Here is a 20,449-nt window from a genome sequence, read left to right as displayed (position 1 = left end):
TTCCGGTTTGTCTGATTTGTCGTTGTGTTTTCTGACTTGTTCATTTGTTTTCGGATTTGTCATTGTGTTTTCTGACTTGTTATAATGTTTTCTGAATTGTTGTTGTGCTTTCTGAATTGTTATTTTGTTTTTTAGACTTGCATTTGCGTTTGTAATTTGTTATTTTGTTTTCAGAATAGTGATCTGCTTTGCACTTCTCGGCCACCGTACCTTTGTCAACTTACAGTCAAAACAACATTTATTCAGACACCTTCAACATTCCTCACATTATCACAGTTTATTCGCTATAGTTTAGAAGATGGTAATAAAATATGGCAAGGACTGTGCCAGAACAAATTCACCTTGATAATGTCATAGCACTTTAATAGAAAGGTATGTAATGGATTACGATCAACCAAAAAATATTCAGACAACTGATGATTGTATTTGCAGGTTGTCCTGCACCCACTAGTAAAAAAAAAAATCATATATATATATATATATATATATAGGCATCCCTATGAAGCCTACTATATCATATTTGATACATGCATTTCTAAGGCCTCTTATCAAATTATGTTGAAATGTTAATATCAAATATCAGGGTTTTGAGGTATATTTAGGCTATTAATTATCATTGTATTACACTGTGTAATATAATTTGCCCACCACCATTAAAACCACATAGCTTTATACATAAAAATAAGCATTTAAATATTATCTTACTAAGACATATTATCAACAGGGTGGACAGTTTAAGCTTCAATTAGCATAGTAGCTTACAACAAACTGTGACTAGTTAAATATTTAGTCGGTTAGGTTGTTGAAGAGAATTTGGTATATTTAAACGTACATATTTTTAAAATACTGTAGTCGAATCACTTCTGGCATATTTTATGGCGACAGGGTGGACACTGGACATGGTAAGCTTTGGCAGAGCAAGTAAGCAAACTCATATGAAGAAAATTTGTCAATTGAAAAGAAAGTCACCAACTTACTCACCTCAGCCATGAAATTCCCGCCACTGAAGAGACAAAAATCTGTTGTCCTGATGTCAGTAAAATGGATGGCCTTTTCTGAAAGGGGCGGATTCCCCAATACGACAGTGTGGACAACCATTCAGGGGACATGGACAAACTCTTACTGTTTTTATTAAATAAAAATATCGTTTTTATTACCAAATGATCAATACACTCAAATTGAGTAATCTCTTATTTAACAAAATATTAATAGGAGAACAAAATGTTTAAATGCTATGATTTGACAATATTCTACTATCATTCAAATTGCATGAGCAGTGCATGGGGCATAGCAAAATAACACGCATCCTCTTACACAAAACTAAAACAAAAAAATTTGTTATGAATATAAAAACTTAGCCTAATATAACACACCCTTTCATAGTCATTTTTATGTTAAGTTATCATGGCAAATGAGTTATTTATGTACAGGACACCAAAAGGCACCCTACAGTGATATTGACCCACATATAAATAATAACTTCTGCAGCAAATTGCATATTTTTGTTCAGTTTGGGCCTCCAAATAAAATTGAGGTGATGTTTCCTTCTTGAGTGTGTACTCCTTATTGCACTATAAAGGCCATAAAAGCCTGATATACAATACATGACACAAAACATAAAAAAAACCCGTATTTAAAAATCTGAAGTTTCAGTAAACTGCTCCATATATTTAAACAAAAAAGTTGATTTTCAACTATTTGTTGCATTAGAAACAAATTAAGATAAATGACAGCATAATATATATAGTGGGTTCAATAACATTAATCTCTGTACTTACCAAACAGACCGCAAATAAACAATATTCATATTTATAACTGCGTAATGCACTCGTGTACGTAGTGTGACGCACTTACTGTGCGCCATTTCCAGCGACGCCACGTGACGGTGAAATAGCCAATCGCGCTCCTCCTCCTCCACACGAGTGAACGAAGATGGCGCAGGGCGGCACGGTTCCCAGCGATCTCTACCAGCATGTGTACTCGTTTCTCGTGGGAAATAAGTTCGCTAAAGCCGCGAAAGAGTTCTTAAAGCAGGCTAACGTGGTAAGAGCCCTTTTACATGTTTATTATAACCCCTCGCGTGCGCGGGAGTAGTAGAGCTGTAACGAGTCTATCGGCGCGCGGAGTCCTGACACGCAGTTCGTGTGGAACACGTGGTTATGAGCTGCTGTATAGCATGTGTTTAAATACGCTTAACTTTGCCGGTCTTTGTATCATTTTGACCCGTGTCCTTACAGCTTAGTTTTTCTTACACGTTTTAGAATGAACAGAATTAATTATTCATCATGATTCTTTTAAGATTGGCTTTTCAACAGCATTAGTGCGGTCTGTTGTTGTCTTTATATTAAGAATAATAAAATTATACAACAAAAGTTGAGAAACAAGAAAATGCAAAGGGAGAACAAAGTCAACAAGACATCAAAAATGTCAGAATAACCTACGTGAATGATTCACACACGTGTTATGTAGCCACAGAAGTCTTCGCTTTTTTATTTGATTTTACCGTATGTAAACTATATATACTATATGATTTACAGTTGTGTCCGTTTCATCTCATTAGAAACCTCAAGACCAAAATGAGGACAGTCTCCTGGACATCTTCAATTTTTGGGTGAAGTATGTACAAGCTGTGTCTTATAATTGTTTGAATGGCAACTGTAGGTCACTCTTGGTCATATACCTGTAGTTTTGCTGTCATTTCCACTGTTGGCTTGTACTTACTATGATTTGCCTGCTCAAGGTCCCCAGAAACCAAAAAGCGCAAAGCGGTCACCAGTGGCCCTGCGGTGGTCAACGGCCCATCGGCCAAGAAAGCAAAGAAAGATGCGGTGAGTTCAAGTAGTGAGGACTCCAGCAGTGAAGAGGAAGCTGCAGCACCTGCCAAGAAAGTCGTACAAGGTACAGAGCTGTTTTTTAAGTTGTTTTTTTTCTTATGCTCAGCTCACCAAGGCTGTATTTACTTGATCAAAAATACAATGAAATCAGTATTGTTGCAAAATATTAGGTAACACTTTATTTTAAGGTGTCCTTGTTACACATCTTACATGTACTGTTATTATAATAACAATAAAGTATGCATAATTACATGCAAGTAGCACCAAGACAAACCCTAACCATGTAGTAAGTACATGTAGTTAATTAATATTACTTAGTACTTAAATATATAATTACACTAACAGGGACACCTTAAAATAAAGTGTAACCAAATATTATTACAATTTAAAATAAGTTATATATTTATTTTAATATATTTTAAAATGTAGTTTGTTCCTGTCATGGCACAGCTGAATATTCAGCATCATTACTCCAGTTTTCAGTGTCACATGACCCTTCAGAAATAATTTTAATATGCAGATGTGGTGCTCAAGAAACATGTCTTAATGTTGAAAATGTTCTTTTAAACACATCCTTTCTGATTAGAAGTATTAATTTCTTTAAAAAAAAGCTTACTGACCTCAAATTTTGGGCAGTAGTGTATGTTTAAACACTCCATTAAGTATTTAACTTTGATAATAATTACTTGGTATTTAACTGTATTTGACAGCGAAAGCTCCTGCTCCAAAGAAGCCAGCAGCTGTAGCTGCTAAAAAGAGCAGCAGCTCTGAAGACTCCAGCGACTCGGAGGATGAAGCTCAGGCTAAAACAGCAGCAAAGGTCAGGAAGCTGCATGCTGTTTATGTGACCGTGTGTGGTATGACTCTGCTAGGATGCCTCTTCCTGAATCTGGGTCTTGTTTGTTTGGTGCACAGAAGCCTGCAGCTGTGAAACCTGCTGTTCAGCCTGCAGCACCAGCCAGGAAGAAAGACACCAGTTCCAGCAGTGAGGAGTCAGACTCTGAGGAGGAGCCGGCCAAAACTCCAGCAACAGGTGAACTGAAGTGAGCAGCTGTCTGTCATGAATGAAACGGCTTCAGTCTTTTCAGCCACACAGTATCATTATTTCTGTGTTACAAGCATTCAAATCACAGAGGTACTGGGATAAAAGTTTATAGTTCAGATATCAACGGTGTGTACAATAGCGATTAAAATAGAGTAAATCACCTTTTGTAAGTAATTTGACACTTCAAATGAAGATTTATCGATTACATTGAGTACGTTTACATGGACAACAACACTCCGATTTTAATACGATTAAGACAATACTCTGATTAAAGGGATAGTTCACCCAAAAATGAAATGTTTGATGTTTATCTGCTTACCCCCAGGGCATTCAAGATGTAGGTGACTTTGTTTCTTCAGTAGAACACATATGATGATTTTTAAGTCCAGCCGTTGCAGTCTATCAGTCGTATAATGCATGGCAATGGAAACAAAATCTATGAGAGTAAAAAAAACATGCACAGACAAATCCAAATTAAACCCTGCGGCTCGTGACGACACATTGATGTCCTAAGACACGAAACGATCGGTTTGTGCCAGAAACCGAACAGTATTTATAATTTTTTACCTCTAATACACCACTATGTCCAACTGTCTTTGGGCGCGCGCATTTTAAGTCGGTTTGAACAATCCGGATAAGCGCAAGTAAGTACCATTTTGATTAGCCGTCATACCTACAATGACTGTGCACTGTGTAAACAATGAGTGACGTATACGCGCAAGAGATCACTTCCGGCGCTTGCGTAAACTACGCCAGAGCGCGTACACACCTCACGCACCGAATGCAGTGCGCGCATATTTTGGGTGAACTATCCCTTTAAGAATCTACCATGTAAACAGAGATTTTTGATTACCTTAATCCGGCTAAAGTCATAATCGAAGTAAACCGAAATCGAATTAAGACATGTGGAGTATTTCTATTTTAGTCGCATTGCTGAAGTGCAGTACAGACATGTAAACACCTTAATCAAATTATTACCATCGTGTAGGACTTTTTGCCGCATTTTGCGACAGGATACACACACGGCAGTGCTCAACCGTTTGATGGCAAATAAAAGAGCTTCAACACCTCCGTCGTCTGAATGCACGTACAAATAATTAACTGCATTGAAGCTTTCATAAAATTAAAAATGCAACACCCAAAACTGTACATGGCATCATCACGAAGACGAATTATATGTTTATGCGTGAAATTCCGGAGGGGACGTCGGATGGCGTCGCGTGGAGACGTAATGACGTGTGCCATTAATCGAACTATGTACTATAACATGTAAAACGGGAACATGAAAGGAATATTCTAAAAACAACTCATGTACACACCATAATCATAATATTGGCTTATTTAGAATAAGGTAAATAATTAGATAATTAGAATTAGAACGTAGTCAATGTTACGCCAGTAGGTGGCGAAAAGGGGCTGTTAAAATGTATTTGTCTTTGAATCATACAAGAGATTCGTTCAAGAACGCTGATTCATCCAGTAATGAAACAAGTACATCTTGAGTGAGTCATGTAATCATTAATTCATAAATTACATGTGATTTTGTTTAGTTGTCTAATGTTTTTTCTTCAGAATCATTAGAGAACTACAACTTCCATTGGGGAAGAAAAAAAACCTCAATTTATCCAGAATCATGCAGTTCTATTTTGCACACAAACAGCTCTTAAAGAGTCCAGTTTTTATGTAGCCTGTTGTTTTTTGTTCATGGTATTCAGCTGCAACTAAATGGTTTGCAAAAAAAAGAGACACAGGATAAATGTTTGATATCATTATTTAATCACATTGGAATCTAAACTGGGAATCGATAAGCGGAATCGGAATTGATAAAATTCAAACGATACCCAACCTTAACTCACAGCACATATTCTGTGCAATGAAGCCCGCGGCGATTCTCTCTAGCGCGCACACGTGCCATGTGTGGGAAAAAAACCAAGCTCAGATTTTAAAATAGAGAGTGCATTTTTAATACTCTCGTGACATGCACGTATGCAAATGACGTCAGAAGGCCATAATCGATAATGGTCTATTACTGTATCGATGCAATGATTAATTTCGACACCCCTAGAGTTAATATTTTCAGGTATAATTGTTCAAAGTAAGTTTACTGTGGTTCAAAGTGGTGATCTGTGGTCTCCAGGAGCAAAGGCTAAGCCTGTGGCAGGGACCCCTAAACCGGCGTCCACTCCAGTGTCTGCAGCTCAGAAGAAGCAGGACAGTAGCAGCAGTGAGGACAGCTCAAGTGAATCCGAGGACGAGGCTCCAGCTAAGGTACATCAGCGTACATATTATAACTCACACGTAATCATGCTTTAGAATTCTATTGCAAATTGTAACCATAATAGAACCTATGATTTTTTTTTTTTTTCAGAATAAAAAATAAATTAGTTTGCCTGCTTAGTATTCACAATTTACAGTTAGTTCCTCTTACTTGATCACAGACAGCAGTAAAAACACCAGTCCCGGTGAAGACCCCTCCAGCTAAACCCGCGGCCCCTGCAGAATCCAGCAGTGAGGAGTCATCCTCAGATGAGGAAGATGCACCTCCTACTAAGAAACCCAAGATTGGTATTACTACTATTCTTTAACATCGGTCGATCTTAAAGGTGCATTAAGAAATGGGATTTGCTGGCATATATCAGTGTTCCCAAACAACCAGTATTACAGTGATCTTGGACTTTATACTGAAAACTATCACCATGGGTGCGTCATTACGCTTTATTTACTGGATCAAGTGATCTCAACATAATTAAACTGCTTTTTTGGGCCATGAATGAGTCCTAAGCATGCCTCATTTGAACATGTTAAGAAATCTTATAAGTGAGAAGACAAAAGTGAGTTTCTGAAAAAGAGGAGACAAACATGAAACTGAAGAGCATCTCTATTTACAGGACAATTCAACGCCGTCCCGCGCCCTGGAACACTGACCGCTCCAGCCAAAGCCCCTGGTAAGAGTTTGAAGTGTCCTGTATGAGTTACTACAGCAATAAGCCATGAGAGGCTGTGCATTACAGTGATGTTTAGTTAAGGGGTGTTATAATGGTTGCAATAATAATAATCAAAGTAAACCTTTATCCATAGATTTTTACAGACCTTCAATTATGTGAGGCAGCATGGTGCATTGATATAGAATTCAATTTTACATGTTTTTTTTTTCAATCAGCTGTAAGTTATATTTGTAATACAATCATTTTATGAATAACTGTATTTAAGCATAATACAAAAAAGCATAATTTCGGCACAAAAAAAGCTAAAAATTATGTATTATACGAAGATATAGCACTGATTAATTTGCATGTCTGGTCCCAAGATAGACTTATCCTTAAGAAAAACATAGTTAAAATATTAAACTTTAAATTAGCCGAAAGTTAACATTTCAAAGTTAAGAACCCTTTACAGAGAAAACAATTTGCTCTGTTTTTTGCTACAATAATCAATCTTACAGTTACTCGTATTCATTATGCTTTTTATACAAGCATGTAAACATTAGTTTTACATATGAAATATAGTTGTTGTTTTTTTTTAAACCAGTTGCCAAAGCTGCTCCGGCTAAAGCAGCCCCAGCTAAGAAAGCACCTACAAAGGTCACTCCTGCTCAGAAAAAGGACTCTTCGAGTTCAGATTCTTCAAGCTCAGAGGACGAAGCAGCAAAGCCAGCTGTCAAAGTCACACCGGCAAAAGCTGCATCTGCTAAATCTACACCTGCAAAAGTCGCTCAAGCTAAAGCCACACCTGCTAAAGTCACCCCGGCTGCAGACAAGTCTTCATCTTCGAGCTCAGAAGACTCTGACGATGAGGAGGAGGCCAAGAAACCGGCAGCTAAAGTTGTCCCTGTTAAGCCTGCGCCAGCCAAGAAAACGCCAGCTAAAGTCAAGCCCGCTGCAAAAGAATCATCATCATCATCTAGCTCAGAGTCGGAGGAAGACAAACCGGCCACAAAACCAACCCCAGCCAAGCCTGCTCCTGCTAAAGCTGCTCCTCCAAAGACAACCCCTGCTAAGAAAGACGATTCCTCAAGTTCAGGTCAGTTGTCATCACATCCATAAAGATACAACGTTTGCATTTAATCATTATTTACTTGCCTGCATGTCATTTGCAGCATGTATGATTGGCATATATGGAACACAAATAGAGATGCTTTGAAGAATGTTCATGATGCTCTTTTTCCATACAAAGAAGTTTCTACAACTTCCAGGCCCAATTTTTCTGAAGCCCTAAGCTTTCTTTTTTGGAGCTTGGTAGCCCTAGTCATTTACATTTAGAAATATTGAGTGAATTCAGAGTTCTAGAGTAATTTGGGTAACATTTGGGTGCTGTTTATCAAGATTGTATTAGCTTATAGATCTATTTTATCTCGCACCGATTCAGACAGCTCTGAGGATGAGGCACCTGCTAAACCAGCAGCAAGGTCCAAGCCTTTGAGCACTCCTAAACCTGCAGCCAAGCCCGCTAAATCCAGCTCTGACTCGGACAGCTCTTCAGATGAAGAACCTCAAAAGAAACCTGCCAGCAGACCGGTATCCAAACCTGCTACCCCAGCAAAACCTGCCCCAGCCAAACCAACTCCTGCAGCCAAACCGACCGCTAAACCAGCGGCAAGCAGCTCAGACTCGGACAGCTCATCAGATGAGGAGCCACAAAAGAAAACCACCGCCACACCGGTATCCAAACAAGGCACCCCAGCTAAACCTGCAGTTGCAGCTAAACCAGCCGATAGCAGTTCTGACTCTGAAACCGACAGCTCTGACTCCGAAGACGAGACTCCAGCTGCAAAGAAAGCTAAACCAGCGGCGGCTGCTACTACTAAGAGCCCTGCCCCTGCCTCCAAACCACCTGCTCCAGCAGCTGAGTCCAGCAGCAGTGATTCGGACAGCTCCAGTGAAGACGAGAAGAAGGTGAAGACTGTGACGCCCAAAGCAGCAGCAGCTAAGCCGGCCATGACTCCAATTAGTGCGAAGAAAGCAGAGAGCGGTAGCTCTGAATCTGACAGCTCAGACTCTGAGACAGAGGCTAAGAAGACTCCCGCCAAGCCTGCAGTCACCAACGGAAAGGCTGCTACAACAAAAACCCCCACTTCTGTAGCAAAGACTCCGGCTAAAAAGACAGCAGAGTCTTCATCCTCGAGTGACAGCGGTTCTGATGAAGAAGAGTCGCCTAAAACACCAGCTGCGAAAACGCCACCTGCTACAAAAGCACAGGCTGCTAAGGCCAAAGCAGACAGCAGCTCGTCTGAGGACTCTTCATCGGAGGAAGAGGAAACGACGGCCAAGACTCCCGTCACAACAAACGGTATTTGCAGGACTCAATATATCTGATAGCAAGGTGTTTTGTGTTGCTGGTTCACAAGCCCGTTTTTATTACTTTGAATGTGTTACGTAAATGCTTAAAATCAAACCTGTCATATTTCGCCTGTGATACTCCAAGAAACGGTAAAGCACCACTCAGCACTTTATGCTTGATAAAGGGCAGCGCAATCTTGAGACTTAAGTTTAACTTGTCATGTTATTGTAAAAAAACATGACTTTTATGTGTGAGATGAAAGCACCACTCAGCACATTTAAAGGGGCTGTTCACACAGAACTCAAGACAAAGGTCAGTGCAATGGAAAAATCACAAAGTCTCAGTATTTTTTTTTTACGATGTTTAACTTGACACATGTACATTTAGTGCATGTTTACATAGAAAAACAACTGAGAAGTGCCACAGTTGGTTTATTGCCATGTTTTGAATGAACGACGCAGCAGGAAGTTGCATCTCATGTAACGCAAGTTGCATAACTTGCAAGCACAGGACTGCACATCACGTGCAAATATTATGGTCCGTTTTATCAATACTACTTTGGTATTGAGTTATTTGCACTCCAGGTTCTTATGGTTTTGTCTGCCGTCTTGGATAAAAATTGGTAGCACACCTGTGATGACTTGAATTGCTGCCTATGTAGGATGATCGGTTTGGAATGGAGCCATAAAAGCCACCCATCCAAACAAATGTCATATTGCTTGTGGCAGGTCAAGTCAACACTCAGATTAGCTTGGAAGAGAAGGCATTTGTTCCATCTGATGCCTCCACATCAGTGTTAAACTGTTGATATTTATCATCTTCTAAAGCATTTAGCCTTCAGCACCATTGTAAACCACTCCCATTTGGTTTTTCGCTTCTCTCCTCTGATCGCAGGCACCAAGAGCAAAAAAAAGGGCAAAGAGGAAGAAACGACAACACCCAAGAATACAAAAATCACCACATCCACACCTCAGACTTTTCCCAGAACCAAACAGAAGGTAAAGGGCTGTGATTGTGAGCATGCTTGTGTTGATGTTGGCTCTTGTACAGTGCATATTCAAACACACCCAGGGGTCAAATTGGGAATCTGGGGGTGGGCGATTCTAGTTCCAGGCAAGACCTGCCCTGGAAATAACACTGAAGTCGATATGTTAGTATTTGTTGATCCAGTGAATCTTGCTTTTGATACAAGCAGCACTGGTGCTTTACATCCTTTAAGTGTTAAAGGGAAAGTTCACCCAAAATGAAAATGATCGTTTACTCACCATGTTGTTCCAACCCCAAGATATTAGTTTATTTTTCGAAACACAAATCAGTGATTACTGTGTCCCTCCATTGAAAGTCTCCGCAAAAACTGACACCTCAGAAGTAACAGACAGAAAATAGCTTCTTGTAAATAGTTTTTTGATGTAAAAATGTTGATAGCATTATAAGTGGACCTCGGAGAACAGTACAACATAAAAATCAGAGGCAGTTCATGGCCCCTATAAAACTCATACTTAAAAAAAATAAAAATAAAGTATATACAGTGGAAATGATTTTAGCAAATGGCTGCAATATAACAAAGAGTGAAAAATTTAAGGGGGTCTGAATACTTTCCGTACCCACTGTATGTTAAACACTAGTTTATAGCTTTTAGAAGAGGCAAGAGTTCCTCATTCCACTCACCTTACCAGAGTAAGAAGCTCCACTCCACTCACAAGGCGCGTTGCGTCAATTTCGCGTCAATTTAGCAAAAACGGCCATATATCGCAAAAAAGTTTTTACGCTCGCATGATACTATAACCTCCAAGAAACATTTCATAAGTGGCCGCTCTCCAGTATAAGGGGCTTTCGCTACCATTGATGCTTAGACAATTTACACTGCACACGTCTGCGCTGCAATGTGGCTCTGATACGGTCACTGAAGCTGATTACGGCCACTCAGTGCTTGTGTTTATGTTTTTATACAGTCTATGGTTTATTCCAGCCGCGCCACGCACGTTTCTGAAGCGGCTCTCTTTGCTGCTTCTGTAAAGATACACGCATAAGCCTCCTTTGAATAAATATAGCCAAAATCCATTGCCATGACTTATCGCGAGAGGCAAAAGGTTACGTTTAAGTCTCATAACATTGGTTAATGGAAACGCCGTCATTTCGCAACACTTTTTTATCGACATTTATAAAATATCGCCAAAGTTTTGCGCAAATCTGTAATGGAAACGCTCCTACAGTTTGCTTATGCACTTGTGCTTAAAGGTATGTTCTGTTTTTTTCTCTGTTGTGTGACTTGTAAAGGAAAGCAATGCTCCTTTCCGTAGAGTAAGAGACGAGGAAATTGAGATGGACCCCCGCCTGGCAGACAATTCATTCGACGCAAAGGTAAGATGATAAACATGAATGCATACTAGGTCAACGTTTACTGTAAGGAGAGTCTTTGTGCACGTATAGTGCTTTAATTCGTTCGACTCTTGTTACTTACTTCTAGATGGGAGCCAACGGTGACTGGGGCCAGAAGGCCAACAGCGTGCTTAAATTTACTAAGGGCAAATCTTTCCGGCATGAGAAGACCAAGAAGAAGCGTGGCAGTTATAGAGGCGGCGCAATCTCCACCTCGGTGAACTCCATTAAGTTTGACAGTGACTGAGATCAATCTCAAATTAAGAACCTCTGAACTCTCCATGTCTGTCTGTTTGACCCATTTGTTGCTACATCAGCTCTAGCAAGCACTGTTTTGACCCGTCTAGCCTCTGTTCCTGCGCATGTTCCTGACATGGGCCGGCATTGACTGAAGAAAGCACGAATAGAGGGGGTTGAGGTGTATGGCTGTTTTTTTTTTGTTTTTACTCAATCTTTCAAGCAGTTAGACACGGTGACCACATGGTGGCGCCAATTCATTGTGTTTAGGCCTATTGATTAGCTTGTATGTAAAATATGGTTTTGGCTTCACTGTAAAATGTTTCTTAAAGTTGGCATGACAAATTATGGGCGTCTGTTCTAACAGGTAATTGTTAATATACTAGAAATGACGGAGTGATTTTCTTTTTTATTATTATTATACGTCAAAGAAATGTCATTGTAATGGTTGCATTAACATTTTATGAGCCTATCCATGCATCTTGAGCCTGGTGATTTGTCTGATTTGAAGAAGCGGTGTAGTTAATGACTCCGCCCACTTCTGTTTGACACACTGGAAGACCACCCTTAAAATAGCACATGAATCATCCTCCAGTGTGTCAAACAGAAGTGGGCGGAGTCATTAACTACACCGCTTCTTCTGTTTGACACACTGGAAGACCACCCTTAAAATAGCACATGAATCATCCTCCTTCGGTTTTAGTTTTAATCTTTTATGGCTTCATATGTTATGCAGGATTTTGTAATTTGGTGTGCTTTATGATCAGTCTTGTAACTGTAATTAAAACTTGGACTGAAACTCAACTGTTTGTCTGTTTTTGACCAAATAAGTTGAATCCATATTTATGAAATCTTATAAAACAATATGCCAGGAGTAACAAGTTTCCAGTCTACAGGTTTACTCACTGAACTCTTCTTTCAGATGAAGCCTGTTTTGAGTATTTACAACTGAGCATTCAAAAGATTGTCAAAGGTAGGATGAGGTCCGTGTCTATACTGATAATAATTTCAAAATGTACAAGGTTCCTTTGACAATAAGATTATGTATGTTAACAGTTAATACATTAGGGTGTCATGAAAAAGCAATGAACAAAACTTTTTAATGTTAATTTCTACTGTTAGCTGTTTTAATTTCATGTATGAATTAATGAAGTTGTATGTTTATACAATTTGAACATGCATACATTTATTTTTTTTTTTTATAAAATTGTGAATTTGTTGAGTTAACACATAAGGTATGAAATATCAATGAACAAATCTTTTTAACGTTAATTTCTCCTATTTGTTTTTTTTGAATTTCATGTATGAATTAGTGCTATTTACTGTACGGGCATTTTTTTTACACTCAATATTATTGATTGTTTGTGATACCCAAATGCATTAATGAATTGAACCTTATTGTGAAGTGTTGCTTTTCATGCAGTTAGAGTATAGTATTCTCTCCAGACAAACAAAAAAGTAATGGGACAAATAATTCATGAAAAGTACCCCGAAGCCTGCTTAGATCTGCCGCTGATTGCATAAACTGTATTCAGTGGTTTCACCAGTTCTCTAATTTCTCGCCCTCCAAGTTTTGATTGCATGTAGTGTTTTCTACTTTGCCAGTTACATTAAAAACTTGGTACAGTCTAATTTGAATCCTAAACATCAGACTAGTGCTTATGACAACATAGTGGCTGTGTTTATGGCTCACTTGTGTTACTGGCTCCAAGTGAGAAGCAAAGACTTGAAGTTTTAAAGGTAAAGTTTTGCTGACTTTTTTTTTTTTGGACATTGGTTTAATTTTTCATTAAACACTTCACGAATGAATTGTGAGAGACGACAGACACATCTGCAGCATCCAAGTGGCAACCTTCTGGTCTTTTGTGAAACCAACACGGAAGTGACTAAAACTGCAATTCATCGACTGGCCGCTAGAGGCTGGCTCCAAAAGGGAGTCAGTCCCATAGACTCCCCATGTTAAAATGCCCAACTTTACAGCAGAAAAAAATGTTTACAGCCTGGTAAAAAAGTGGTTTTGGTCTATATAGTTAATTTTGCCCTTCATGACAACTGTGAGGGGGTGAATTTTTTTTATAACTCATCCGTTTGCTGTCCCCGGCGTTGAGCTAGGTGGGCGTGGCTTCAGCAACCTGCTCCCGCCTCTTTGCCCATTTTCGATTATCTGGTGAGTGACACGCTGCCAAGATGGCGACGGCCGGCTCCACCAACTTTGAGCTTCAAAAACGCTCTTCAGAAACCTACGTGTGACTTCACGGACACTACGTCCATGTTTTTATACAGTCTATGGTTTTTTGGCATTTTCATTTCATTTTACCTGATAAAGTAAGTTAGCGTTCATGAGTGCAGCTCTGCTTTGTGTACAGCCATTACCGGGGAAACCGCTTTATTATCCGCTCCAAAAGCGCCTCCTGCTGGCAGAGAATTAATTTGCCTTTCTCACGTAGAGTTGTAAATGTGAAAGACGTTAATGTGCATTCTAAAAATCTTAGCAATTCAGACAGTAGTATTTATTTGTTTTAAATTAATATAATTTATCCCCAAGTTTCATAGACAAAGGCCTAAGCTTACTCCCTGACTTAAATGTAATTCTGAGCTGTTTCAACTGAAAGAAACTGGCACTGACTGATCTTAAAATATATCAGTGCCTTTGTTTTGTCTCAAGATACACACGATGTTTTTTTTCTAAGGCACGTTTATAAAAAATTATTTAAATGTAATTTTATAATTTTTAAATATTAAATTATTTAAATGTAATTTAACTTCAAAACCGCTCTTCAGAAACATACGGGTGACGTCACGTCCATGTTTTTATACAGTCTATGGCAGCATCATGTATTAATTGAAAAGGAAGTTCAGTCAAACCCCAGATTCCTCCAGCCAGCTGCATTGTTTATCAGAGATCTATGACCGATGGTGACTAGAAACGTTTCATGCGATGATGAAAGAGGCTCATGGGGGGGCTCATGGGGGGTATGTCCTTACATTAGCACAGATGAAGGGCTGTTAAGTTATTCAGCAGGGAGCAAATGCTAATTCACCTCAGATAAATGTAATGCTGCCCTGGGGTGGATGTCTAAAACGCTGCTCATACTGCAGCAAAGTGAAATTCAATTATATAATACTTAAAATCACACACCTCACCTTCACCTCTAAGTGTTTATTTGAATTATGTATCTTATTCATTAATAAAAATATGCAGCTCTTTATCATTTCATGGTCTGAATAACATGGTAAAGATATATATATATATATATATATATACATATACACTACTGTGCAAAAGTCTTAGGCCATTACTGTTTTCGCCCAACATTTCTATTGTTTATTAACATAAATTCTGTACATAAATCATAAATTCTGACTGGATGAGCCGCATGTAAATTAGTTGTAAAATGCTGATAAACATGTTAGTGTTCATTGTTCACATTACATAATCAGCCTGTGGCTAATAAAGAATACTTAATGTATTAATTTACTACATGATTATCTTGAATAAATCAAAGTGTTTAGTGAACATTGTGTTTTTGGACACGTTTCTGTGTTCAAGTATGACATTATGTATTAGCTTTTGTACAGTATGCAAGAAACCTTCACCTTTTTGTGACCGTTGGGAGGGATTTAAGCCTTAATCAAATAATCAAACCTCCTCATATCATTAACACGTAAATACACAGACTGTAAAATGTTTTAATATTATCATTCCTTCAGAAAAGCCATTCAACAACGAGATTTTCAAAATATTAATGCAGCTTACAACTAAATTAAAATTGCTTGTCGATATCATTAACACGTAAATACACAGACTGTAAAATGTTTTAATATTATCATTCCTTCAGAAAAGCCATTCAACAATGAGATTTTCAAAATATTAATGCAGCTTACAACTAAATTAAAATTGCTTGTTGTCACTGGATGCTAATAAATCAGTTCTGAAGTGGAGACTTGAGACGCACTTGACAACAGGAGTGAAAAATAAGGAGCTTTTTGCTGAAGAAGTGATGGTGAGTGTTTTAAAATCAAAGCTGAATATCATATGAATTATCTGAGTAAGTCCTAACATTAATTTCAGACCAATGGCACTTGATGATGACCTCTCGCTGTTGTTTTCACACGCTTCAGTCACATTCTAGTGTATGTAGAATTGTGCATTCAACTCCAAAACTGGCCGACTGCAAGAAATAAATACAAGATAGTGAGCTCTGTTTGGATGTTGAGTAGAGTTGCAAACTCCTTCCAAAGGAGTTCATCCCTTAATGATTAATTATACTCCATATGGAGCGTAACATTAATGGACGGGCGGCCGTCTCAGCCGTTACTGCTGTTTTGGCATGGCAAAGTCCCAGGCAGTGTCCTGGGCACACTTCCACATGGCGCGCACCAGCCGGGTGAAACCCATATCCTTGGGCTTCTCCAGCCCACGCATCAGCCGCTGTTTCATGATGGCGATAAACTCCTTATTACTCAGCTCCCCATTTCCTAAAAAGAAGAGCAAGTTAAATAGAGTACGTGTGAGAGAGAAATATGATGGGTAATTATCACCAACTCCATACGCTTACCAACCCTCAGCAGAATTTAAAGTACTGATGCAGCAGTTCTGGTGCTGTGCTCATGTAATTGTACTTGTTAAAATACACCCATAAAAAAAAAATACAAAATTTTTACAACATTTGTTGCATAAATAGCACCTTGCAAAAAAAATAAATAAACAAAAAAACCCGGAACCGGATTGTAAATATTTCATGTTAAAAGATGCTTAATTATAATTCAAATAAATAAATAAAATAATTAATTAATTAATAAAACTTGCCTATATTCATGACTAAACTAATAACTGTGAGTGGACCACTATTATTATCATTAACAGAAACAAAGACTAAAAAAACAACTGAAATAAATATAAAATTAGAGTTAGCAAAAACTAAAATTGTAAATGTTCACAAAAATATGAATGAAAACTCAAATAATTATGATACAGTACAAATCATTTACAACATTTGTCGCATAAATAGCAGCATGCACGGAAAAAAAAAGAAAAGAAACAGAACCGGATTGAAAATATTTAATGTTTAAAGATGCTTAAATTAATTAATGAATTAATTTAATTAAATGAATAAAACTTGCCTATATTCATGACTAAACAGATAACTAAAAATGTGGACCGCTATTATTATCAACAAAAACAAAGACTAAAAAAACGAATGAAATGGAAATATAAAATTAGAGTTAGCAAAAACTAAAACTACAAATGTGCACAAAAATACAAATGAAAATTCAAAATGAAACAAATTATTTAAGTTTTCATATTCTGAATGTGTCAAGACTGACTTTAGACTATCTGTATATTCAGTATAACAAAACCAAACAAAACAAAATTGAACAAAACAACACAAAACAAAACCAAACACAACAAAACTGAACAAAAACAACACAGAATCAAACAAAACAACATAAAACAAAACCAGAACAAACACGCACACAAAAACCCCACCCAATTACAGAAGAAGCAGCTGTCTGATTACAATTTCAATATCAAAACAAATGAACTAAAGTCGTGAAACGTTCAAAACCTTAAAAAGCTACTATGATTGCCAAAAAAAGTCTTAGGTTGCACAATCATAAAAAATTTCTCACTGTGTGTCCTCGATATTTAGTGATATGATGACTGATAATAATCTGATCTGATGTTATACTTGAAACATTAAAGTCTAAAATCTGCTATATTGGTACTAGCACTTAACAGTCCATCAGTGTATCAACCAGTGCCATCAGTCTCAAAAAATGATACTGCTGCTTTCCAGATTGAAACAGGGACCTGATAAACACACAGACTCACCGTCGCAGTCGAAGAGTGCAAACACCACGTCACACACGTGGTCAGACAGCTCTACCTTGGCCACGGTTCGGGCCACCTGCTTCATGGTGGCTGTGGAGAGAGTAGACTGATGAATGAAGAGTGCTGATCAATACTGGACATTCATTCCCATCTCACAGATAGGACAAGAAAATGGAAGAGGAGGGAGAACCGACTGCAAGCTAAAGATGATGTCTAGTAGGTGCTGGTGTGTCCTCAGTAAACTACTCTGGTCATGTGACAATTTGCACTATCCATGTAACATTGTCCTTGAGAAGGAAAAAAAAAATTACAAATTCCATACAAAACGTCTTCAGGTTGCAGATCACACTGGCCAATGCTCACATTCCATTCACAACACTTCATACGAATAATGTCATTGTTATTGATAAATATTTTCAAAACAATAACAATTAATTAAATATGCTAAATGCAGTTAATTTTTTCTACACTGTTCATTTTTTAAAAATCGTGTTGTTACATTATAACTCAACCATACTTCCTTTCTTCCAAACTCCACCCTCCATGTCAGTGAATTTGCAAAATGATTGACAGACAGGGTTTCTTATACAAGCCTGGGCTGCTCCTCTGACCCTTTTTTTTCTCCCCGTTGACAGAGTGATAGCTCATGACACCTATTTCAGTGATATCCGTCAGGAAGTGGGACATTTTAGCTCTATTCCAAAACCTGAGCTGCCTCCATAAGCAGCATTGTAAGGTATCATAGACAAGCCCAAGACAGTCCAAAACATTGCCCATTTAATTATTCTGCCTATAATACCTTGCTTTAGCAATAATTCTAAGGCAGCATTATATGTATCATTCGCCAAAAGACAATCGCAAAATGCCCAATTTTTTTTTAATGCAAAAAGGATAAATTATAAATATACAGTTATTTAAAATAATTAAATCCAGTGTTGTTGTTATTAACGAAAAACTAAAACTAACTTAAAAAATGAAAATGTAGAAAGTAACTGAAAATAAGTACTAAAAATGACTAAAACTGAAATAAAAATAAAGCTAAAAAGAAATATATTTAAAGACAATATAAAAATGACAAAAGCACAAAATTACTGTACTAAAATGAAAATAAAACAAAAAATGATAAAAATAGGAGCTAATTCAAAATATGAATACAGAGGGGGCCAAAATGATTAGAACACTAGTATTTTCAGCAGCTAAAAAATGGTTTTAAGTCAGTTATTTCTATCTTTTGCTGTAGTGTGTCAGTAGGAAATATCAGTTTAGATTTCCAAACATTCATTTGGCCATTAATTTTAATAATCCAGTGAGATTTTTGTCTGACAGCAGCCAGTGCTTCACACAGAGATCTGATCTGATCCTCATCAGTCTGTCTGGAATGACACGAAGAAACAGAACAAACTGAGACAGACTCAATCCAGAAGAACTGTGCCAACGTCTCCAAGATGCTTCAAGATGCTAGGTGTAGAAACAAAACTACGTGTTATCTTCTAAACAAAAGAATCTTGTACAATACCTTCAATGACAACCTCAAGACAACCTATTATTATGAACAATTCTGTTTAGAACTATGAATATATGTTGTTCTGCACATCTCTTATAGCGAAAGAGTGAGAAAAGGGCCTGTTGGGAACATAAGAGAAGGTCATTAGTGGTCACAGGAAACCAGACAAGCCAAAAAGCATCCATCACAGTCAGTCTGACAGCAGCCGGCCTTCCAGACACAGCCTTGAGATCAGAATACAGACGAGAAAGAGAGCGATTCCGAAGATGACAAGCTGATAAAAAGCCTTTTTTGTCTTCATGAGGATCAGTGATTCCCAGTTTTTGGGTGTTATGGGCTAGACGGACAGAGAAATGAAAGAGAGACACGGAGTTATCATCCTACGCCGAGAGGAATCAATTGTGAGATAAGATCTGTGTGGAAGTGTGCGGATGTTCGGAAGGCCAGTACTGGATGTTTATTTTACCTCAGATCACCAACCGTCACTAACAACTAATGATTTCTGACTGCTTTTGGAAGCGTGTCCGCATCTTTACACTATTGATAACTTGAGCCATTTGTGCAGCTTTTGGAACAATAAACTGGGTAAAAAAAGAAACCCAAGACTCATTCTGAAGCAGGTACCTAAACCATATCTAGAGACCAGAATATATTACAGAGACTTGGGGTTGGATTTTTTATTTTCATTTATTTGTTTTTCTTCAACCAGCTGGCAATAGATTGCAACGTTCAGGTCCTGGAGGTAAAAACTCCATTCATTTTCTCCATAGGGAAACTGATTTTCAACAATAGCTATGTTTCCATCCAAAGATGCGAATTTAACTTATGCGCAAAACTAAAACATTTGCGAATAAAGCACCGTTTCCATCCAACGAGTCAAAGAGAACAAAACCGTCACTTCCTGATAAACTGGCACTAAATATCTCTAAGAAAACTAAGAGAAGCCACTGAATATAATAATTTTCATATGTAATAAATTACTTGCGCTTCAGAGAGAGCAGACGTAACAGGTGGATGCCTTCTGTTTGGGAACGCAGTCATGTAAGACAGTAATTATACAGAAATACTTTGATGACAGACTTTCCTCAGGCATTTCAGAACGACCAAAACAACATATAGATGCTGTGAATGAGATCGGTCCGCTGTTTAGTCAAGTTATCCCGTCTCATAGCACAAAGTCACATGACTTTTTTCAATGCGCATTGTGGAATTTATTTGGTAAATGTGTTTCCATCGTAGTTTATGCGCATTTTTTCTTATTGGATAAAAAGTTTATCCTACTCAGTTGTGCGCATAAGTTTTTTATGCACATTTTTAGAATTTATGCACATCTTGGC

The 20,449-nt window shown here is 37.9% G+C and overlaps 2 protein-coding genes across 7 annotated transcripts in view; one reads left to right on the top strand and one right to left on the bottom strand.

Annotated features, from left to right (window-relative positions):
• The first annotated feature begins 1,898 nt into the window (after positions 1-1,898).
• Positions 1,899-12,576, top strand: LOC107702684 (nucleolar and coiled-body phosphoprotein 1-like). 2 transcript variants are annotated; one of them, XM_016505076.1, is made up of 13 exons: positions 1,899-2,043; positions 2,561-2,616; positions 2,741-2,898; positions 3,545-3,654; positions 3,750-3,867; positions 6,017-6,147; positions 6,318-6,444; positions 6,768-6,824; positions 7,408-7,899; positions 8,245-9,165; positions 10,051-10,154; positions 11,434-11,517; positions 11,624-12,576. In XM_016505076.1, the coding sequence occupies exons 1-13, from the start codon at positions 1,933-1,935 to the stop codon at positions 11,780-11,782; spliced, it is 2,628 nt and encodes an 875-aa protein (XP_016360562.1). In that variant the 5' UTR covers positions 1,899-1,932; the 3' UTR covers positions 11,783-12,576. The 2 variants fall into 2 exon arrangements, with proteins under 2 accessions (XP_016360562.1, XP_016360563.1); XM_016505077.1 differs by having other exon boundaries at positions 11,457-11,517; positions 11,624-11,708.
• A 3,008-nt stretch (positions 12,577-15,584) lies between these two features.
• LOC107702683 (calcium uptake protein 1, mitochondrial) overlaps positions 15,585-20,449 on the bottom strand; it is a 76,277-nt gene continuing 71,412 nt past the window's right edge. For 4 of the 5 annotated variants that reach the window (XM_016505069.1, XM_016505070.1, XM_016505073.1 and 1 more), the window contains 2 exons: positions 17,609-17,698; positions 15,585-16,251 (listed from right to left, as the gene is read on the bottom strand). In XM_016505069.1, coding sequence (XP_016360555.1) covers positions 16,088-16,251; positions 17,609-17,698 — 254 coding nt within the window. In that variant the 3' untranslated portion in view covers positions 15,585-16,087. The remainder of the gene's footprint in view (positions 16,252-17,608; positions 17,699-20,449) is intronic. The other variant, XM_016505075.1, reaches the window with a different exon arrangement.

Source organism: Sinocyclocheilus anshuiensis, unplaced genomic scaffold (genome assembly GCF_001515605.1).
Source record: "Sinocyclocheilus anshuiensis isolate Anshui unplaced genomic scaffold, SAMN03320099.WGS_v1.1 scaffold6, whole genome shotgun sequence".
Lineage (NCBI taxonomy): Eukaryota > Metazoa > Chordata > Actinopteri > Cypriniformes > Cyprinidae > Sinocyclocheilus > Sinocyclocheilus anshuiensis.
The sequence above is the reverse complement of the archived record's forward strand: the minus strand, read 5'-3'. Positions and strand labels throughout refer to the sequence as shown.